Below are 18,464 nucleotides of genomic sequence, written 5' to 3' on the forward strand. Positions count from 1 at the left end.
CATTGCTTTTCATACTTCTGTCATCTTATGCTTTAAGTTCGCTTTGATGTTTGTTGAGTATCGGAGGATTGAATCAATGATCTCTCTGTCTCTCTTGTGCTATTTTGTAAAAACACCCAGTGTAGAAAATGAAAATGGCAGTAACAGGGTTTTAGAGCTCGTGTTTTAGATCTTGCTGTACTTCTGTTTGGGTAAGGTATAGTGTCCTTTTTAAACAAATATGAACTCATCGTGAAATTTCTGATAAAAAATATCCTTAAAAATAAGTGATTATATTGGAGTTTTCCTACTCCGGTATTAATATGTCTCTTCATAAAGTGAGAAGTAGACTGTTTTTAGAAACACGGAACACTGCAGTTGTCAGTGTGGTCAAGTGCACAGAAAAGCAACTTAAAAACCTTTCAATCTCCATAATCTCTGAATTGCACATAGCTGTAGTAATTGCATCATTTGGGGTGGAAGTTATTTGCAAGTTAACTGGCTCTCTAGTTTTTGTTGTTGTTACTAGCTTGACTTAAGAGAATGATTCTGATATTTTAAAATTTATCTGAAGGTACAGTTTATATTACTGAAGAAGGAAGCAACTTAAATAGTCTTAGGAATGAATAGAAGAATGCAATCATTGGTTCAGTTCTCTGTTATGTATAATGCATGATCAACTGTTACGTGAATTTGCTGCTCTGAGTGTCCATAGCCATTATGGCAATTCTGACTGTTCAACTGTTCTTGATATTACAGTGGACTAAAGAGGATGGACATAGAACTGCCACCTCTGCTGTCCCTAACCTGTTTGTTCCATTGAACACCAATCCAAAGGAGGTCCAAGAAATGAGGAACAAGGTTTGTAATAGCAGTAAAATAACTTTTTTTTTGGTCATCACTACAATTAAGTTGCGTACTTTTAATGAACAAACTTACTTTCCTATAGTGAATTTTTTGGGGTTCAGTAACACAGCTCTGCTATTGTCCTGCCCCTTTATAACTAGATACTGAAACAATTCCTAAATGTTCTGAACTCATCTTGGAAAAAAGATGATATTACTGTCCAATATATGAAGACTTCCATTGTCTTACATTTTGTCACACCAATTGCTGGATACCTCCGAAAGAGCCACCACTGAGTTATGGTAATAATTCTGTTCCCTGAGATTATAGTTCTATACTAGTGACCTCTTTTCATGATTTGGTTTCACCAGTTGAAATTGTAGCCTAGACAAAGAAGTCTATGGATCTCTCTCCGTATTAAATTTTATTATATTATAATATGTTGTGATTGTTGCAGAAATTTTTTGTGCCTTTCGAACTGCATATTAATCTTTTTGAAGTGACCTAGCAGTTAATTTTTCGGTCTTTGAATTTCAGATCTTCTTGTCACCAGTCTACCAACAGGAAAGCATTAAATGCATTGGGGTTTTTTCCCACTTTATTTCTTTTAAAGTATAAAATATGTACTGGTGTTGTTAATACTTAATTTGTTCTGGATTGTTTTGATACTTCTGATGGCCATATAGAACATGGGAATTAGCATTATGTCACAGGATAGTCTTTGTGCAGGAGTACTGACTTGTTCTAAAATAATTTGTGTAAGGTTGACAGAGCTTTTGCTTTTCCTGGCTTGGCACTGTAACATAATAATCACTTGAAATGAGAAGTCTGGTGAAATTGCCAAGCAGTTTCTCAGTGTTTGAAACACAAATAAAGTTTTATTAAAACCTTGACTGAAGCGACTAAGAGGAGAGAAGTAAAACTGCAGACTTTTTACTTTCCTGATGACAGGAAGGGTGGTAAACTAGAAACAAATACAGACGATGCAGGATCTTCATATTTTCTGAAATACCAAATCTTAATAATAGGTTGTGTTTGTATACTTGTATGCATGTATTTTTATATAAATTTAATGTCTTTTTAGTTGTAAAGTAGCGGTCTTTCTGGATGCCTGCTTTTCTTCATTTATCTTGGAACAAGAACCAGAATATTTTAGAAATAAATTTTGAGTCAGTTGTTATGAATTCTTTACCACTGTAGGATATCTAATTTAAATAGATAATACCTCGCTTTAAAAATTCAGCTTCTGTTCCCATCTTCTGTATGGAAAGAACTGGGAGGTATTTAGGATGCAACAAAAGGGAAGTGTTTGAGTACTCTGGAATGTCAGTTTATGCCTTGAAAAATATTTATATGCCCTTTTGAGAATATGGTCCTGACTGGATGCAAAAAATTGAATGTTGTGCAGTGTTTTACAGTAAGTTCTGTAGGAAGATGGTGGTATGGTGCATATCAGTGACTACTGGCAGAAACCTGTAAATGACTGGTCAGGTACAATAGACTTACGTAAATATGACCTCTGTGATTCTTGTCTCTCCTGCTGTTCACAAACTGGAGTTGTCTGTAACCTGATCTGTAGAGTTTTATCATGAGCCAGTACTAAAAATCAAAGGACAGTACCTGCTGTGGTACTTAGAGACTAAATTCTGAGAAATGTGAGGAAACAGCTAGGAACCTGAGCACATGTCTTCAAGTGGTGGTTATAAGCACAACATTATTTGATAGACAGGGCCGTAGCAATTGACACTTGTTGCAGCCGGTTGGCAGGTTCACCCCCACCCCCTTTTCAAATACGAAAACGTGGTTAACTTTTCTCTGTTGTTCATGTGACTGTATTCTGCTGCTTTCCTTTACAGATCCGAGAGCAAAATTTACAAGATATTAAAACCGCGGGCCCTCAATCACAGGTTCTTTCTGGGGTGGTTGTGGACAGGAGTCTTGTACAGGTGAGAGTACAAAATGCCTAAAACTATTAGCTTAAAGTTAATCTACAATATCCTCTGCTTTCACCTAATATATCACTATAAAATTATTCTTTAATTGGCAGAGAGTAACTGTTTGTAAGGTAAGTCTTAGAGGTAACACCATTGTCTTTGCGAGAGTGCTCAGGATCAGAAATTTAAGAGGCTTCAGCCATATAGCCCAAGCATGTCTGTGGAGGATGCTTCTTGGTTTTTTTGCTGAATGTAATGCATGAAATTCAGAAGGCTTATTTATATGGGTTAGATTCTTGTTCCAAACTGGTTGGGCTTTGTGACAACTTTTTGTTTGTTTGTTTTCCAAGTCTTTGTATCTTGAAATATTAATACTGGGCACAGCAGGCTCACTATGGGGCAGTAGTGTTGTGTGTTAAATATGTTTTATCGTGCTTCATAATATTTTATTTGAAGAGCAGTTTGGAAACAAAAGCAATTATACATCAGTAAAACTTAAAAGCAGTGTATCTGGATATACAAAAGACTTTGTGAATCATAGCTCAAAGTCAAGTAAGAATTAGAGCTATACAGTTATACTGTATAGCTGAATGATTTTAAAGCTCTATATATCCGAGTGCTTTAACTGCCTCGGATAAGTATTTTCTGATATCCTTTAGAAAATTTGGCAAGTCTTATCATGACCATAGCATTATTCATGTTGGGTGTCATATTGTGTGCATGTGAGTCCATTGTCATTTGCAATTTTATCTACCAGTTACTGTTTCTTTGCATGTTTTTAGCAAGCATCATAATGCTTTTGGTTGATGTTTTAAAGCCTGGGCTCGGTTTGCTCTGTTTACTGAATTTACTGTTGCAGGATGCTCCCCTCTCAGACTGTACGGAATCTATTGAAGGGCTCGATCTCACAGAGCAGGCCTTTAGTCCCGCTAAATCTCTGTCTGTTAGAAAGGTACTGCCCTGTCATACTGCTCTAAATACTGTTGTTCACCCTTCATTTTACCTCTTCCTTACCCTGACCTTTTCCCTCTGTTAGTTAATGATTTGGCTAGAAAAGAAAAAAAAAAAAGATGGATCTCCAAATTATGTATATGAAACTATATACGCAGTTACTTTACCCTGTTAAAGTATCTTTTAAGCATTTTGATCTTTTTTCTTTGTCTGTAGAAGCTGGTGAGGAAACACTTTTGATGTTAAGGTGCTGATTAAGCGCTGCATATAGTAGGTTTCTTTGCACATGCTATTAGCGTTGAGTTACTCTTAATTTGAGATCCATTTTGAGTTAACTTAAACTCATCCTGAGTACATCAGTGTAATTCCGAAGATATCCACGTGTTCAGAGTGTGTCATGCTGACCAACACTGTCAACTTTTGATCCTACGTTGCTAGACACCTTGTTTCCTTAAAATTTCCTGCTGTTATCTACAAGTGTTGCTGAGTAATGCCCTATGCTTCCAAAATTTATTGGCTTTCACACATGTAATCATGCTTGTGCTTACATAATATACTTTAAATACAGAATAAATTGAAGAGACGTGTGTATGGTTGGAGTGGGCAGTCCTTTGAGGTTGAGTAAACAGGAAGAGTTTGCACATTGGAAACAATCTGTCCTTAGGTTTTAAAGGAGTTTTAGAGGTGATCTAACATGGAAGCACAGTGTGCAAATAGGCATCAGTGTCTCTTCTGCTCCAGTATTTTATTTTAAAAAAATTCTTAAATTTTTGTTTAGGCCATGCCTAGCACCTTGTTATCAGAATAGCTTTCCCATCAAAAACCAGAATACTTTGAGTTACGTCATTGTTGCAAATCTCACGACTTTATAACACTTTCTAGTGTAACGAGCCAGTTTGTGTTATAGAAAGTTGTATGATACTGAGAATGATGTTTTTCAGATTAGTTTGTTTTATTCATATTCTGAAAGGAAAAATAATAAAAGACTATTTCCAGATTTAAGATGAAAAATAAAGCCAAATTCTTCCAGGCAGTGCATGCCTTTTATTTTCTGCTTAGTAATACCCAAAGTGAAAAATTATTTTTATAATAGTCATCCATTGGTTATCACAAGACAAGTGGTTTCTTTCATCAGTGATGTGCAAGATATCTTGCAATATTATTTTTGAATAATGACATTATTTGGCTAGTTTTATAGAAAGATATTTTACATGGATTTTTGTAGATGGCAAGGAGCCAACAGAAGGTCTATTGGTTATATGATTTTGCCTAGTATAATGTTAAGGTTTAGATGTCCAAATGATGTGTTTCCTTTTTGTGGTGTCATGAAAGTGCTTTCCTTCTGAAATACTGGGTAAAATTAGATCACAATGTTAATTACAGTAGGAGTGGCCTATTTCATAGTCTTTATTATCTTAATACGGATTGTTACCCAAATGCTTAATAATTTCTTGTTGGGGAAAAAAGAAACAAACCAACCCAAACAAACAAAAAACAAGGGAAAAAAAACCCCTCAAAACCCCCAATGAACAACAAAAAAACCTACTGGAGATATTTTCTAGAAATATAATACCAAAAATCAGTTATGTATTGTGGAACAAAGGAAGTATAAGCAATCTTATGCCTACATAAACCTCACATGAAACTGAGAAGACCTGTACATCAAGGACTTTTAGGTACTAGAAAATTACAAGTTCTCAGTTGATGAGTTCTTTGATACTCAGTTACGGTTAAAGTAAAAAGTTCCATCTGATCGCAGTAACGCTTACAATGTATTATGTTTTCAGTTAACACCAAGATTTCTGTCAAATACTAATACACACTGTTTTGGCTGAAAAAAAATCCTGTTTATGTACCGTATGCATGTAATGCTTTGAGTCTTCTATGGCTGCAGTAGTAAATACTCCATTTTGCCTTGTCACTTGCTTTGTCCATGTTCTGAGAAGTCCTGGCCATGTTGCAATACAAGCTCCTTGTGCATCATGTAGTTTTATTTGGTTATAGACTTGGTTAACTAAGCTTCTGCTGCAGTCTCGGCTGAATGAGAGGGAATGTTGGTTATTCTTACCAATGACCATTCTGCAATCTGATTTTTAAAAAATAAATTCACAAGAATTTCCAAGAATTTTAAGTACAAGGGGAACCACCCATTTCCTGTCTCTTCCTTTAGAATGGAAATTCTGTGGCTTTCTTCTTTGTGAAGAGCCTCTCAGTTCTGCCCCAAAGGTGGCACTGTGTTTTAATGGCAACTTCTGCATGAACAGTACTTTAAGAATCTTGGGGGTTTTGGATAAAGGCACTGCACTAATGCTATATTGTGCTAAGAGCAATTTTTAAATTTAGACAATTATTATGAACCTACTGTCTGATCAAGAGAAAAATTGGCATGTGTAAGATGCCAGTTTTGCTCATATGTATCCCTGAGAAGATGAAGTGCTTGCCTGTTAAATGATGGTCACCTCATAGCAGTTTTGAATTCTGCAATTTCTCCACCTAATCTTGCTTTCAGAGAAAAGTGACTTGATAATCTAAAATTTCCTTGTAGGATATGTGAGGTGCAAGTTTAGTATGAAGGTATATTGTATATCATTAGCTATAAATTACTTTCCTTTTGTTGGATCTTTGTGGGAGACTATGTCCCTACAGAATTCTCAGGAATGAAGATAGATTACGTTCATGAACAGAATATATCTGTTATCTCTTACAGTGGAGAAAATGCTGTTGATATTCAGGTGCTTACACAGGCAGCCAAGCTTCAAATAGTCATCAAACTAGTACTAGAATCATCATCCAAATAATACTAGTGACAGCATAATCCAGATGAAATCACTAGAATATTAGGTTTTTTGCATGTCATCCTGCGTTGAAACAGAGTGCCAGTCTTTTATATGGGAATTTACTCCCTCTCAACAGGCTCTCTAATACTGGAAGCAACTCCAGACCAATTTTCTTGTTCAGTTTTTCTGAATGTTCATAGGAATTTCCGAACGGCATGGACAGATTGATAGCTCTGTTAAATGAGACACTAAAATAGACAGGACTTTGCAATCTAAAATACATCCTGTACTGTCTTTTTAGTCCTTTAGACTAGTTTTCCTTCTGTCCTGTGTTACTCTCCTCATTTTGTGTTGTATGTTTTTATTTGAATTCTTGGAAGGCTGCTCTGTGGCCTATTCTGTGAAGTAATGCATCTCTACTCCCTTGATTGTACATGTTTTAAAGTAATCACGTTGCAGAACTTGGAAGTAACATACTACTACAATTTATTTTCCCCACAGAACCAGTCCCTCTACCCTTACAGTTCTCATTAGTGGCCTTTGAACTGCTTCCATATTGTTGATACTGAGCAAAACTGGATGTGTTAATCTGGAAACAGCTTTTAGCAGATCAAAAGTTTGCCTTTCTGGTCTCTTGTGTAATTCTTCTGCTTTTACCGTCCAAAAACACAAGTGCTTTTTCTTTGTAATACATAATCCACTGACTGTGGTTGCCTCTGATCTCTTTCAAAATTACTTCTCTTGCATCAAATATACTCTGCTAGTACAGATACTGTTTGCATTGATTGTGGGTGTGGGTTTTGTGTGTGTTTGGTTTTGGTTTGTTGGTTGGTTGTTTTTAATTTAGCAAATGTAATAAGCTTGATGCACTGCTTTTATTCCCAGGTATTCTCTTACAGAAGAGAACACATAATGCCAGTGCACTAGTCATCTTGCTGCAAACTGTGTGTCTTGCTGTTTGTCATTATTAAATCAATAGGCATTCAGTAAAATTTCATTTCATGTGAAAGTTGTTCTACCCCGTCACTTTGGATTTAACTTGCAGACAAGATTAAAAGATTCTTAAACATTCCAGGGACACCAGTGTGCACTGTATGTCTTGTTCCTCTGTTGACTTTTATAATCCTAGAAAACTCTAGAAACTCTGCCTGAGATCAGTACTCTACAACCCCTGCTACTTACTGCTGAGTTTCAGTTAAAACTACATATTTAGTTTGAAGGGTGGGCAGAGACAGAGGGGGAAATATAAAATTGCTATGGGCACCAATTTTCTGCCATTGTTAAAAGCTGTGACCTGTAGTTTTGGGCGTGTTTTACATTTTATGCAGAACAATTAGGACTTGTACAAAGGTTGATGTTTTTGTGACTTCTTCATGCATCATCCTGTAAGAAAAGCCATGGCTATCAGATTGGAGGGTTTCTGGTATTAAGACAGATGGTGCTTCATGGAAATAGTGGAGAAAAGGCTTTTGACATTCTACTGCATCTGAGATTTTATTTTATGGAGAAACGGAGATGATCTGTAATGTTTTAGGGATGTTTCTCTCCTGCGTTTCCTTTCAGGATCTTACAGTGGAGACTTGTTACACTGTTTGTTCTTCAGTACTTCTGGCTAGTGTTTGCTTCTGAAGAGCAGCATAGATTCTAACAACCGGCTATTCTTCCCTCCCTGGATTGCTCTAGACCAGATTTCTGGAGATCTCTCATGAGGTTTTCAGAGATATCTGACTGCTCTTGTCCTCATTCCATCTGGACATTCTTGTCTGTCACCTTTTTGTTGCTGACAACTTGTCAAAAGCAGCTCTCAGCATGCAAAACAGTGTTCTAATTTCATCTTTGGTTTTATGGTGACGATCTCATGCTTGCCCACCAAGTATGGATATGGAATGGAATGTTGGTGCTATTTATTTTTGAACTATGCTTTCTAATGCTTTCTTTTAAATATTGGTACAAATAACACTTGCATATGAAGATGACTTGGGCCAATGAATAACCCATACTTACTTGGTAATGGAATTCAAATACCTCTTTTCAACAACGAAAATAACTCAAGTATCACGACATGAGGCACAGACCACATATCAGTCATTTCCAGACTAGCATCAGTAGAGTTCTGTGTGTCCAACGAAAAAACCAAATGCTTAAACAAGTCACCTGAAAGACACAGCAGCTATCCAGGCAAGCATCTTCCGCACTCAAGACAGTGAAAAGCCAATGGCTTTAGCCTTTACTATGTGATTAGAGAACAAAACTAAAAGCCTTACCATTAGAGAATCTCTGATGCAGCTGCTTTTGCCCATTGGAACTTATTGTACTTAGAATTGCTAATGTTTTATTTTTATTTGTGTAACTCTTTATCTGGCTTGTATGACAAATTTCATAGATGTAAATATGCTAACTTGTATAAGATTACAGTTGACCTTAATTACTTAAAAATTGCTTGTAATAAACTGTTAATCTGGTGTATATAGAACACATACATACAAGATGGCTTTTTACTATAACATCTGTTATATAGATGTTATGTAGTGGCTACTAGAAATGGCTTTTCCTTTATTAAAAAAAAGCCCCCCAAACACCCAAAACAAACAAAAAAAGCAAAACAAACCACAAAAATACCTGTGAGCTGAGTCCTGTTAACTTCTACAGGTGTTCTGTGCCCAGATTACCATGTGGTTGGGCCTTGTATCCTGTTTCTTCAGTGGGGAGAAAGAGAAACGTGATACTTCAGTGACCTCAAACATAGTTTAGCTGGACTGTTTGGCTGCTGTTTGATTTACTGCTTAATGGTGGATATTCCCTGGTGGAAACACTGATGTGTCTGTAAGAGTAATGAGACCTGTTTTCTCCTTAATATAAACCTGCTGTAGATGAAATATTTTTTTAAAAAATCCTGTAATAGATTTTTTATTATTTAAAAGAAAATAAATGTAGCATTTTTCAGATTATCTTTTTGGTTTGGTTTTGGTTGCTTTGTAGCCTCTGTGCTTCTCGGGGGTTGGGGGTTCTGCAAGTTACTGCGTGATTGCAGATGTATCCTACTTTTCTCTTGTCAGGGAGAACTGGTGACTGCATCCAAGGCAATAATTGAGAAAGAATATCAACCAAAAGTCATAGTGAGCACAACAGGACCAAATCCCTTCAATAAACTCACTGATCGAGAACTGGAAGAATATCGCAAAGAAGTAGAAAGAAAGCAGAAGGGACCAGAAGGTTGGTTTGTGTGGTTTTTTGACTATAACAACAGCAAGTTTATTACTAATTGGAAGGTGGGTTACCTGCAAAGGCCCTGGATAAATTGTTCAGCTTTTGTGTGTTTCAGTTTTTCCAGTGTGAACTGGAAATTAAAAAAGCATATTTGAGATAGAATGTGCAATTTACGTGTTCATGGAGTATTCTATAAAATGCATAGATCTTATTTTTAAAATTATCGTAGTAGACAAACTGAGGTGTTCATTATGGCCAGTTAGTGCTGCTGTTAGGAAGTTGAAAGCTTGAAACTTCAGCCAAAAACTTTTTAGGTGTTGCAAAGGATTGCAGATTGTTCCACTTTGTCTCCCTTAGCGCTACAGATGGTCTGGGGTGGGAGCATGGTGTTGCTTTTTAGCAGCAAAACTGCAGTTTTCTAACTCACTGAAAATTGTGGATTTGAGAAACCTGTTGAATGGGGAAGACACAGAAGAACATTTAATTGCTACTTGGAAATGGCACATCTTGGGGACTTCCCCCAGACCAGATTTTCTAAATTATCACAGAACGATGCAAGCACTGTGCTGTAAAAAGATATCATTGCTGCATCTGAAGTGGGTTATCCTGCTTTACTTTGGTATAAGTTTAAGGGATGATACTTACGCTCATCTATTTTGAATTTGAATGATGCAGGAACCAGAAGTGTCATTTGTTTGCAGTGTGTGCTCCCTACTTCTGCTTTTTATAAGACAATGTAGGAGCCATTGTAGATTGTACATGTTAATCAAGTATTGGACTGTGTGGGGTGGGATACTCTGCTGTTACTTGGCCTGTATAACCACATAAATTTTTTCTCTCAGTAACATTGCTACATCCTCCTTAGATAAAATATAGAGAGACTGTGTTACTGAGACAGACACCAGCTGGGGAACAGAGCACTTTGCTTAGAAATCAGACCATCAGTGAGCAAAATATGTCAGATGATAAATCTCTGGATTTGAAAGGCAGATCAAAAACCTTTCAAGGAACAGATACAAAGACTTTACAGGATTGTGACGTATCATCACTGTCTAAATCTTTAGATAACACTCAGTTTGCTGCTGCATGGGTTTCTTGTCAGACCACGCAGCAAGTCATCACACATCTTAACCAAGAAGAGCCAGATGGGCAGAAGTCCTCCCATAAGGAATTCCATACTGCAGTGATCAAAGCATTAAGGTCCAATCCTGACCTTTTGGCTGAGGCCTCAGGTATTGCTAATGAGGTACAGTTGGGCTTGCAATCGAAGGAATGGCCTCTTTAGCTACACTGGTTGGAGATTCTGTCAGTTCACTCTCATCTGTGGGACTGATTTCACTTTTAATTGTCCAGGGGAACTGTACGGAACAATGTTTTAATGTTGTTCCTGATACACGGTGTACTTTATTCATGTTTTCCTTTGGATCTAGGGCTGTTTAAGCCTCGAAGCAAGGGGGACCCTGCTTACTAATAACAAATACACCAACTACTGAAATCTGTTTTGAATCATTTAATTACTGCATGTTTCTCTGATTATCTGTGCAGTCGTCTTTTCTTTTGGGATGTAATTTTGTTTACTTTGAGTTTCAGCAATACAAAACAAGCAAAAGAGTGTTATCTTGTGTAGGTCTGATAGCATTTCCCTTTCCCACCCTCCCTCCCATTTGTTTATATCTTCCTTGTGGTTTTTCCTCACAAGTTTTCTTCAGAACAGCATGATGAACCAATTCATAAACAATTACATTATTCATGCCCCCTTATGGAAGAAAAAAGAAAAAACAAAACCAAACCAAATGACCACAGAGCACAACTGTGAATCAAACAGTTTTGTTAATATCAAGCTATCACTTAATTTTCTTTTGCTTGTTTTGCTATTATTTAATATCCTGGCATAATTTTGATTCAGAAAAAAATGTGTTTGTATCTTGTGTGCATGGAGCAAAAGGACACTTTTGTTTTCTCACATGCTGAAAGGTTTTGTCTGCCTTTTTAATTTCTCTTTGCATCTGCAGAACCTTCAGAAGACGGCAGGCAACAGAAAGAGAGAAGTCCCCCTGATCACACTTCAGCTCGCACTCCTCCCAGTACGCCGATTAAAATAGAGGAAGGTATGTTCTTCTGATTTGGGGGCCAGGGGAAACCAGTAACTGCATCATTAGTGACTGACGCATGAAAATATATGAACTAGTATCTAATAAAGGTAAATTATTTCTTGTATTTTGTTTTTATACTACCTAAAGTATACTACACTGAACTATGAGTGTAATAGGAGTTATGTTTACAATAATAAAGAAGTGTGCATTAATATAAAGACAAATTTTCATCTCTTCCGAATTGCCTTGTCATCTCTTGGTGTTTCTCCACTGATTTACACTTTTGTACATTTTCTGCTAAAAAGAATTGCTCTTATGAAATGAAATGGTGTCTGACGGTGAATCAGACACAAATTTCGATGCTTTGGTAAATCTCCTTCACTGATTGCACATTTCTTAAACATTATTGTACTTGGATTACACCTCAGTAAATATTTTTTTTCCGACGCAATTTGAATCTAAATATCATTATTTGCTCACCTTATGCAGTAGCATTAACTAAAATGAGGGCAAGGCTGGTAAAGTCTACAATTTCCTCAAAAAAAGGATAAAATAACAATCTTGAACAGGTGTAATCTAATTTTTGTCCTGTTTCCTTTACCTTGTACATTGGATATATCACTTGTCTGTTAGTCTTCCATTCACTACTTCATCTCATTCTGTTTTCTATAAGAATGGTTGCAACCATTCTTCTGACTTAACACAATGGCTGTGATGAATGCATAGATTCTCTACTTGTGCTTTTTTCTTCTTGTGGCTGCGTTACAAACAGGAGATGGATATGCTAAAGAGTACCTGTTACCATAGTAAGTATCATTCCATACTCTGACCTGCTTATGTGCTTTGCTTCACTCTTGCATCTTTGTTTACTAAGGTTTTTTTGCTGGTTTTGCGCTTTTTTTTCTAAAAAAAGCAAGCTTTTTCAGTTGAGACGCCGATTTCTTTAGTTCTTGATTTCATGAAATTCTAGGTAGTTATGGATCTTATGTTAAAATGCACTCCCCCTTTTAAAGAGACTGTGAAAGTGACATCATGTGTTTCCATATCTGTGTGTCTGATCCCTCAGTTTAAAAAGGAATAGTCTGAAGTTGGCTTTCAGATAGAGCTGAAACAGGTCTGGGAGTTTCTGCCCCAACAGTTTGCTGCTGCCTCTGCAACTTGAACCTGGTAACGAACTGGAAGAAAGTTCTTCATCTATTCCAGGGCACAAATGTTACCACTGACATTGATTTAACTTCCCCAGCAGACTTCGGCACAGAAGCGGATATGGAACTACTCTGATGTTATGTAGGGACGTTCAAATTCCAGCCAAGGAATAACAGCAAGTACTTGGCGGCAGCAACTTCCACAGCTGTTTCAGCTAGATCTGCAGGGCTACAGCAGATTATACTTTAAAGTAATGAGGGTGTTTGGCCCCCTCCATTTCTGTGTCCTGTTATATCCCAAAGTCAGTGTGTTTGTTGGAGAGATGAGAGCCAAATGCATCATAGACACTTCTGATGTTACTGATAAAGTTCTAAAACCTGAAAATTCTTTTAAACTGAGAATTGTGTTCTACAAACTCTTTTAGCTCTGTAAGTTTTCTAGGACAAACATACGAAGCTAATTTTAGAGAGTAACTGAAGTTCATGCCATGACGACTTTGGCTGGCAGAAGTTCTATTGAATGATGATGTTCTCTGTATATGCCGCTTCTCAACTTTTTTCCCTCATATTGTTTCTATTTAAGTGTAGCTGAAGTCAGAGAAGTGTTTTGTGATAACTCAGTTATAGCCTAGTTTGTATGTTTGTCCACGTTTGTGTTGAAAAAACCCATAAACTGTTATTTTCATAATGTGAATTGTAAGCACACAGCAGTATTTATGTTACTTTTCAAACTCTTATGCTGCAGTATATACAAGGGGAGAGCATGGATGTAGGCATGATTATTTGAAAAAACTTAAGAAATTTCAAAGTACTGCTGAGTTATTAAACTGCAAATAGGTTTTGCAGCAAGATTATATTTTTAAACCTTCCTGGTTATGTTACTGAACTCCATCAAGGAGAATAGCAAAGCTTTCACATGCTGTATGCTTTCTTTATCGAATGTGGAATTTGTAAATCTCCCTAATTCTGGTAAAATATTGCCCTTAGCCAGCTAGATAAACAGATGTTTGGTTTATTCCAGCTTCATGTTAATCTGTTTAGTAATGATGGTAATTTGACAAACTGGGAAGCATAGCAGTCCTGGATTAATGAGTTATAAACCTGTTTATATTTATCCAGTGCTTAGGCCAACTGGCAAATGCTGTTTGAATGCCCATAGCTTCCTCCTCTTCAATTTTAAGAATTTCTAATCCCTTGTTTAAAACTTTCTTTTTAAAAGATAAAATAAAACTGACTGACAATCTAATATGGTGCCTGTTCTAGAGATTGGGCCAGCTAATGCTTTCAGTTAATTCCTGAAAAGAAAAATGAAATCTAGAAAGAGTGTAGTGGTCGTGAAGGGTTGTAGGTGGTGCTTCTTGCAAATTTTGTGTCACCTACATGCACAGGTTAAACAAGAGCTTCAGGAGGCAGCTTGTAATGTACGCAATCACTTTCTCTTTTCTACCCTGTTTTAAACCCTGCCTGCATTGTAACTTTTAAACTGCTAACTTGTGCATTCTGAGTGTTTGGCACTGAACACTAGTGTGCTTTGTTTATTTAACCTGTTGGAAGTTCTTGGCGCTGTAGGCAAAACGTGTTGGGTTTTGTAGCAGGTATTCACAGAACACAGGCCTCAAAGATATTAGAGGATTATTAATGCCATCTGGCAGAAAGAAAAAGAACACTCATTGTCACACACCTATAGGAAAAATGGGAAAGTAGCAAGTATTTTCTGTAAATTCTTGTGAAAGCCTTCAGTCTTTTCAAGTTAAAATGAACAGGATTTTAAAAGGGGAAAAGAGAGTTGCCTGTCTTTTGTGCCTTACAATGAGCGTGGCCTGGATTTTGTTCTGAATTCCTCCTTATGTAACATCAGTGGGGATATATTTGACACAGCTAACAAGCTACTTCTTGTCTGCGGTGCAGTGATGAACATTGCAGGGAGCTTTAAATGTGCTCCTTGTTCAGTATATATGCACAAAGAAGAGCTTTAAACAGAACATCTCTAAAGCACGGCGTGAGGGAGGGAAGGGGTGCAACTGGGGGAGCAGTGGTAACGTTCACCTTTGGGTACTAAGTTATCACTAGATTTTTGATGTTCCTTTATACGGGGTGAGTTTTGCAGTTAGTTATCACTTACATTTAAAAAAAAAAACCAACTGTATTGCATAACCTGCTGAGCTCATTTAATTCAATAAATTACGTGGGTTTTACTTACAGAAACCCATAAAATATACTGCTGTCTTGCAAAAGAAGTGAAGCCTTTGTGATAGGAATTCATATTTTGAAGCAACATCTGTTAGATCTCATGGAAGAATAATAGGAAAATCCAAGCATTGCGATTAAAAATTGGCAAGCCAACAGTTTAGGAATTAATGGCTTTGCATGTATGGGATCACTGCGAACCAGCAATTAGTGTTATCCCACCAAAAGAAAAAAGAATCAAGATACGGAATTTCATGATGCCCTCTTCAATGCCAGGGAAGACTGTAGGTTTAATTCCTCCTTATTGTATTGAAACCTCGTGGCACTTGCAAAGGGGGTAAATAAAACCTGAGAGAAGTCTGAACAGTTACTTTCCTGCTGGATTGCACCCTCATGATGGGATTCAGCTTTATCTATTCTGTGCTAAGAGGCTTAGAAACAGACAAAACTTTTGAATATCTTATTTCTATGTCTGTGCCCAAAGCTAGATGAGAATGGACCTATTACAAAGGCTTTTACGCAAAGTAAAGCTAATAGTTATTTTATAGAGAGCTCTCGCCATCAACTTGCTTGGCTTTCTCTGTTCTAGGGACACTTACGTAAACTAACTGTGTCACTGTCTGTCCGTCCACTAGAGACACAGCAGGACCAGACTTACAAAGATGACAGTGATGCTGCAACTTTCAAGCAAACCCTCCCAGATCTCACCCCTGATGAGCCTTCAGAAGCACTCGGCTTCCCTCCTGTAGGAAAGGAGGAAGGGAGATGCGATGAAGATGTGCCCAAAAGCCAAATGGAATCGCCTGCAGTGGAAAACAAGGAACCCCAGTCTCACCCCACTGAAGAGCCAGTAACACCAACAGCTGAGGAGGGGACAGCAGCTGATGCAGGCAGCGATGAATCTCCAGGGAAGTCCCCATCAAAAAAGAAAAAGAAGTTTCGCACTCCTTCCTTCCTGAAGAAGAGCAAAAAGAAGAGTGACTCCTAAAGGCCAAACACACTGCAGAAACACTGTCGTATTTTAAAATCCATTAACCACTAGAATGTACCAGATCGTACTGAGTGTTTTGTCGTCTTATGTAAATGAATGCAACAAGTAATCCAACCAGCCCCTCAAGTTATGGCTTGATTGTTTAAGGTTATAACCAGAAACTAATGTCCAAAAAGGTGCTAATCCTGTGTTTTCAGCAGCTACCACAGATCTGATCCCTAATTTGTAATCAAATGTAAATGACTGTCACATGGAAGGCATTGAAGCACTGCTTTTCATTTAAAGCCTGCACTGCTTTACAAAAGAATAAAAAATAAATTCACAATTAAACCACACATTGCTTACCACAAAAAGCATTCTTTTCCAATATTCTGTTCCAAGTCATGAGTAAATTTCTTCTTAAGTAGTGACTTTGAGAGGATGCTTTTGCAGTGGTGTTTTTGAGGGGGATGCATTCCTGAACTGACATGTCGACTTTGGCAAGCTTGTGATTACAGGTCATGTTTCAGTCAAGCTTTGAGGCTTATCCCTTCCTTCCTCTCTTTCTCCTCTCTGACTAGTGTGACAAAACGAAGGTGGTTCTCACTTTGCTTTATTTTATAATTGGCACTTGAAATCATCTTTCCTGTCTAGGACTGGGATAACTGTGGTGTGGTCTGCTCACATTGTGCGTTGAAAGACCCCAAATCTCCTTTTCTGGTGAATACAGTTTAAGGGAAAAAAAATCTGTCTTTCGATCTTGCCTCTGCAAGAATCAGTCAGAGGGTAATTGGCTGTTAGAAAAGGTTGAAAAGTGACTGTATTCAGAGTATTTCAGAGGTTTGGCAGCTGGTGGGGTGAAGCATGGGCAGTTGTACTTCAGGCCTTAGCACGGGGTTTTTTCACCCTCCTAAAAATCCCTCGGGTGTACATGCAAATCTGTTGCATATAAATGATAAACCCCATTGGTGGCCTTTTCTGTTTGTTCCTTCCCATGATAAAAATGTAAATGCATTACACTGAATATTTAACCTTTTTTTACATTAATTATTTTCACTTACAAAAACTGGCATTTCTTATTTGTTGTTGTTGTTGCCAGCAGTACAGTACAGCACAGCAATCCCAAGTAACCTTTTTCACAGTTTGCGCTAAATGTTTGTTTACTATGTAGCATGGTAAAGAAAAATCACTTTCACCACTGAATTCACTACCTTCCAGTTTTTGCCATGCTTCTGGCTATCACTAATCGTAAAAGTAGTTTAAGATCAGATAGGTAAAGCTTGCAAGAATTCTCCAGAAACCGGCACAGTTCCCCCAGGCAGAAGCGGGGAAGGTTGGTAACCATTTCTGGCTTTAGTGGTAACGCTTTGGGTGTTAGCAGCAGAAAAAAAAACATTGGCACCCTGTGTTGGCAGAAAAACATGTTGACTCACAGTTTAGTGTCTGTAACAAAGCAGAGTATGGATGTAACCTTTTAGGACGATGTTAAACATCGCAACTGGTAAAACAGCAGAAAACTAATGCCTTACAATTCATGCAGCAGAAAGCAGCAAGGGAGAGAGAGGCGGGTTGGGCAGCTGGAGGCAGCTTTGGCTGAGCCAGGCCTGCCCGAGGCTGGGAGGTGTGAGAGGCAGCGAAAGGAAGAGTGGAGCCGTTGGCCTTCATGTGAGAAGGGAGGTGTGTGGGTGGTGATGGAGGGTGAGACACTGCTGAGGTCACCCACTGAGGAGGGGCAGGGGGGCTATGGGCAGCAGCAGTGCTTGGTGGTGCAGGAAAGGCCCCTGAGCAGCGCTGGGTAGTCAGGACTGCATGGCACCAACAGCTTTCAGCTTGTACTTTAACCTTCTACGTCCTCTGTACACTAGGAAGCATACAGTACTTATTTTGCTAAATTGTGTTCTATTGCAGGGTCATAATTAAATGACTGATTGCTCTGTGTTTCAGTTCTTTAATGGAGTCTCTCCATTTCTCTTGACCACATATGCAATGACTCTTAATTTCTAATTTTGTAGTTTGTTCTTTTAATTCTTTGTATTACAATACAAAATGTAGTCATGTATGGTATGGTTACACACTTCAGGGCAGAATAAAGTCCTGTATTTTTTTTCTTTCTTGTATTGTTAAGTTCTACTCACAAATAAAACTCTTAAAAAAAAAAAATTCCTGCTCTGCTTTCAAAAGTTATAGGGTTTTTTTTTTTCTAGAGCTGGAGCCTGTTCAATTTAATAATTTAATTAGCTGTACTTTCTTTTAATGATTAATGTGTTGATTAATGATTGATTTAATGTATTTTCAGAAAATGCTCAAACTGGCTATGACAGGGCTTCCTTCCCCAGCTGAGCAGGAGCCCTGCCTGGGTGGAGTCAGCCCTTCCA

At 37.7% G+C, this 18,464-nt stretch overlaps 1 protein-coding gene across 18 annotated transcripts in view; it reads left to right on the forward strand.

Moving 5' to 3' along the window:
- Positions 1–18,249, forward strand: part of ADD1 (adducin 1) — a 67,350-nt gene extending 49,101 nt beyond the window's left edge. For 4 of the 18 annotated variants that reach the window (XM_054825560.1, XM_054825562.1, XM_054825558.1 and 1 more), the window contains exons 11-15: positions 739–840; positions 2,682–2,771; positions 9,544–9,700; positions 11,707–11,802; positions 15,755–18,249. In XM_054825560.1, the coding sequence (XP_054681535.1) occupies positions 739–840; positions 2,682–2,771; positions 9,544–9,700; positions 11,707–11,802; positions 15,755–16,107 (798 nt within the window). In that variant the 3' untranslated portion in view covers positions 16,108–18,249. Of the gene's footprint in view, positions 1–738; positions 841–2,681; positions 2,772–2,872; positions 2,891–3,618; positions 3,712–9,543; positions 9,701–10,758; positions 10,927–11,706; positions 11,803–12,559; positions 12,595–15,754 lie in introns of those variants that run through there. The other 14 variants (XM_054825559.1, XM_054825556.1, XM_054825557.1 and 11 more) reach the window with 10 other exon arrangements.
- Positions 18,250–18,464: the final 215 nt, after the last annotated feature.

The sequence above is a fragment of the Grus americana genome, chromosome 4, assembly GCF_028858705.1.
Source record: "Grus americana isolate bGruAme1 chromosome 4, bGruAme1.mat, whole genome shotgun sequence".
NCBI lineage: Eukaryota > Metazoa > Chordata > Aves > Gruiformes > Gruidae > Grus > Grus americana.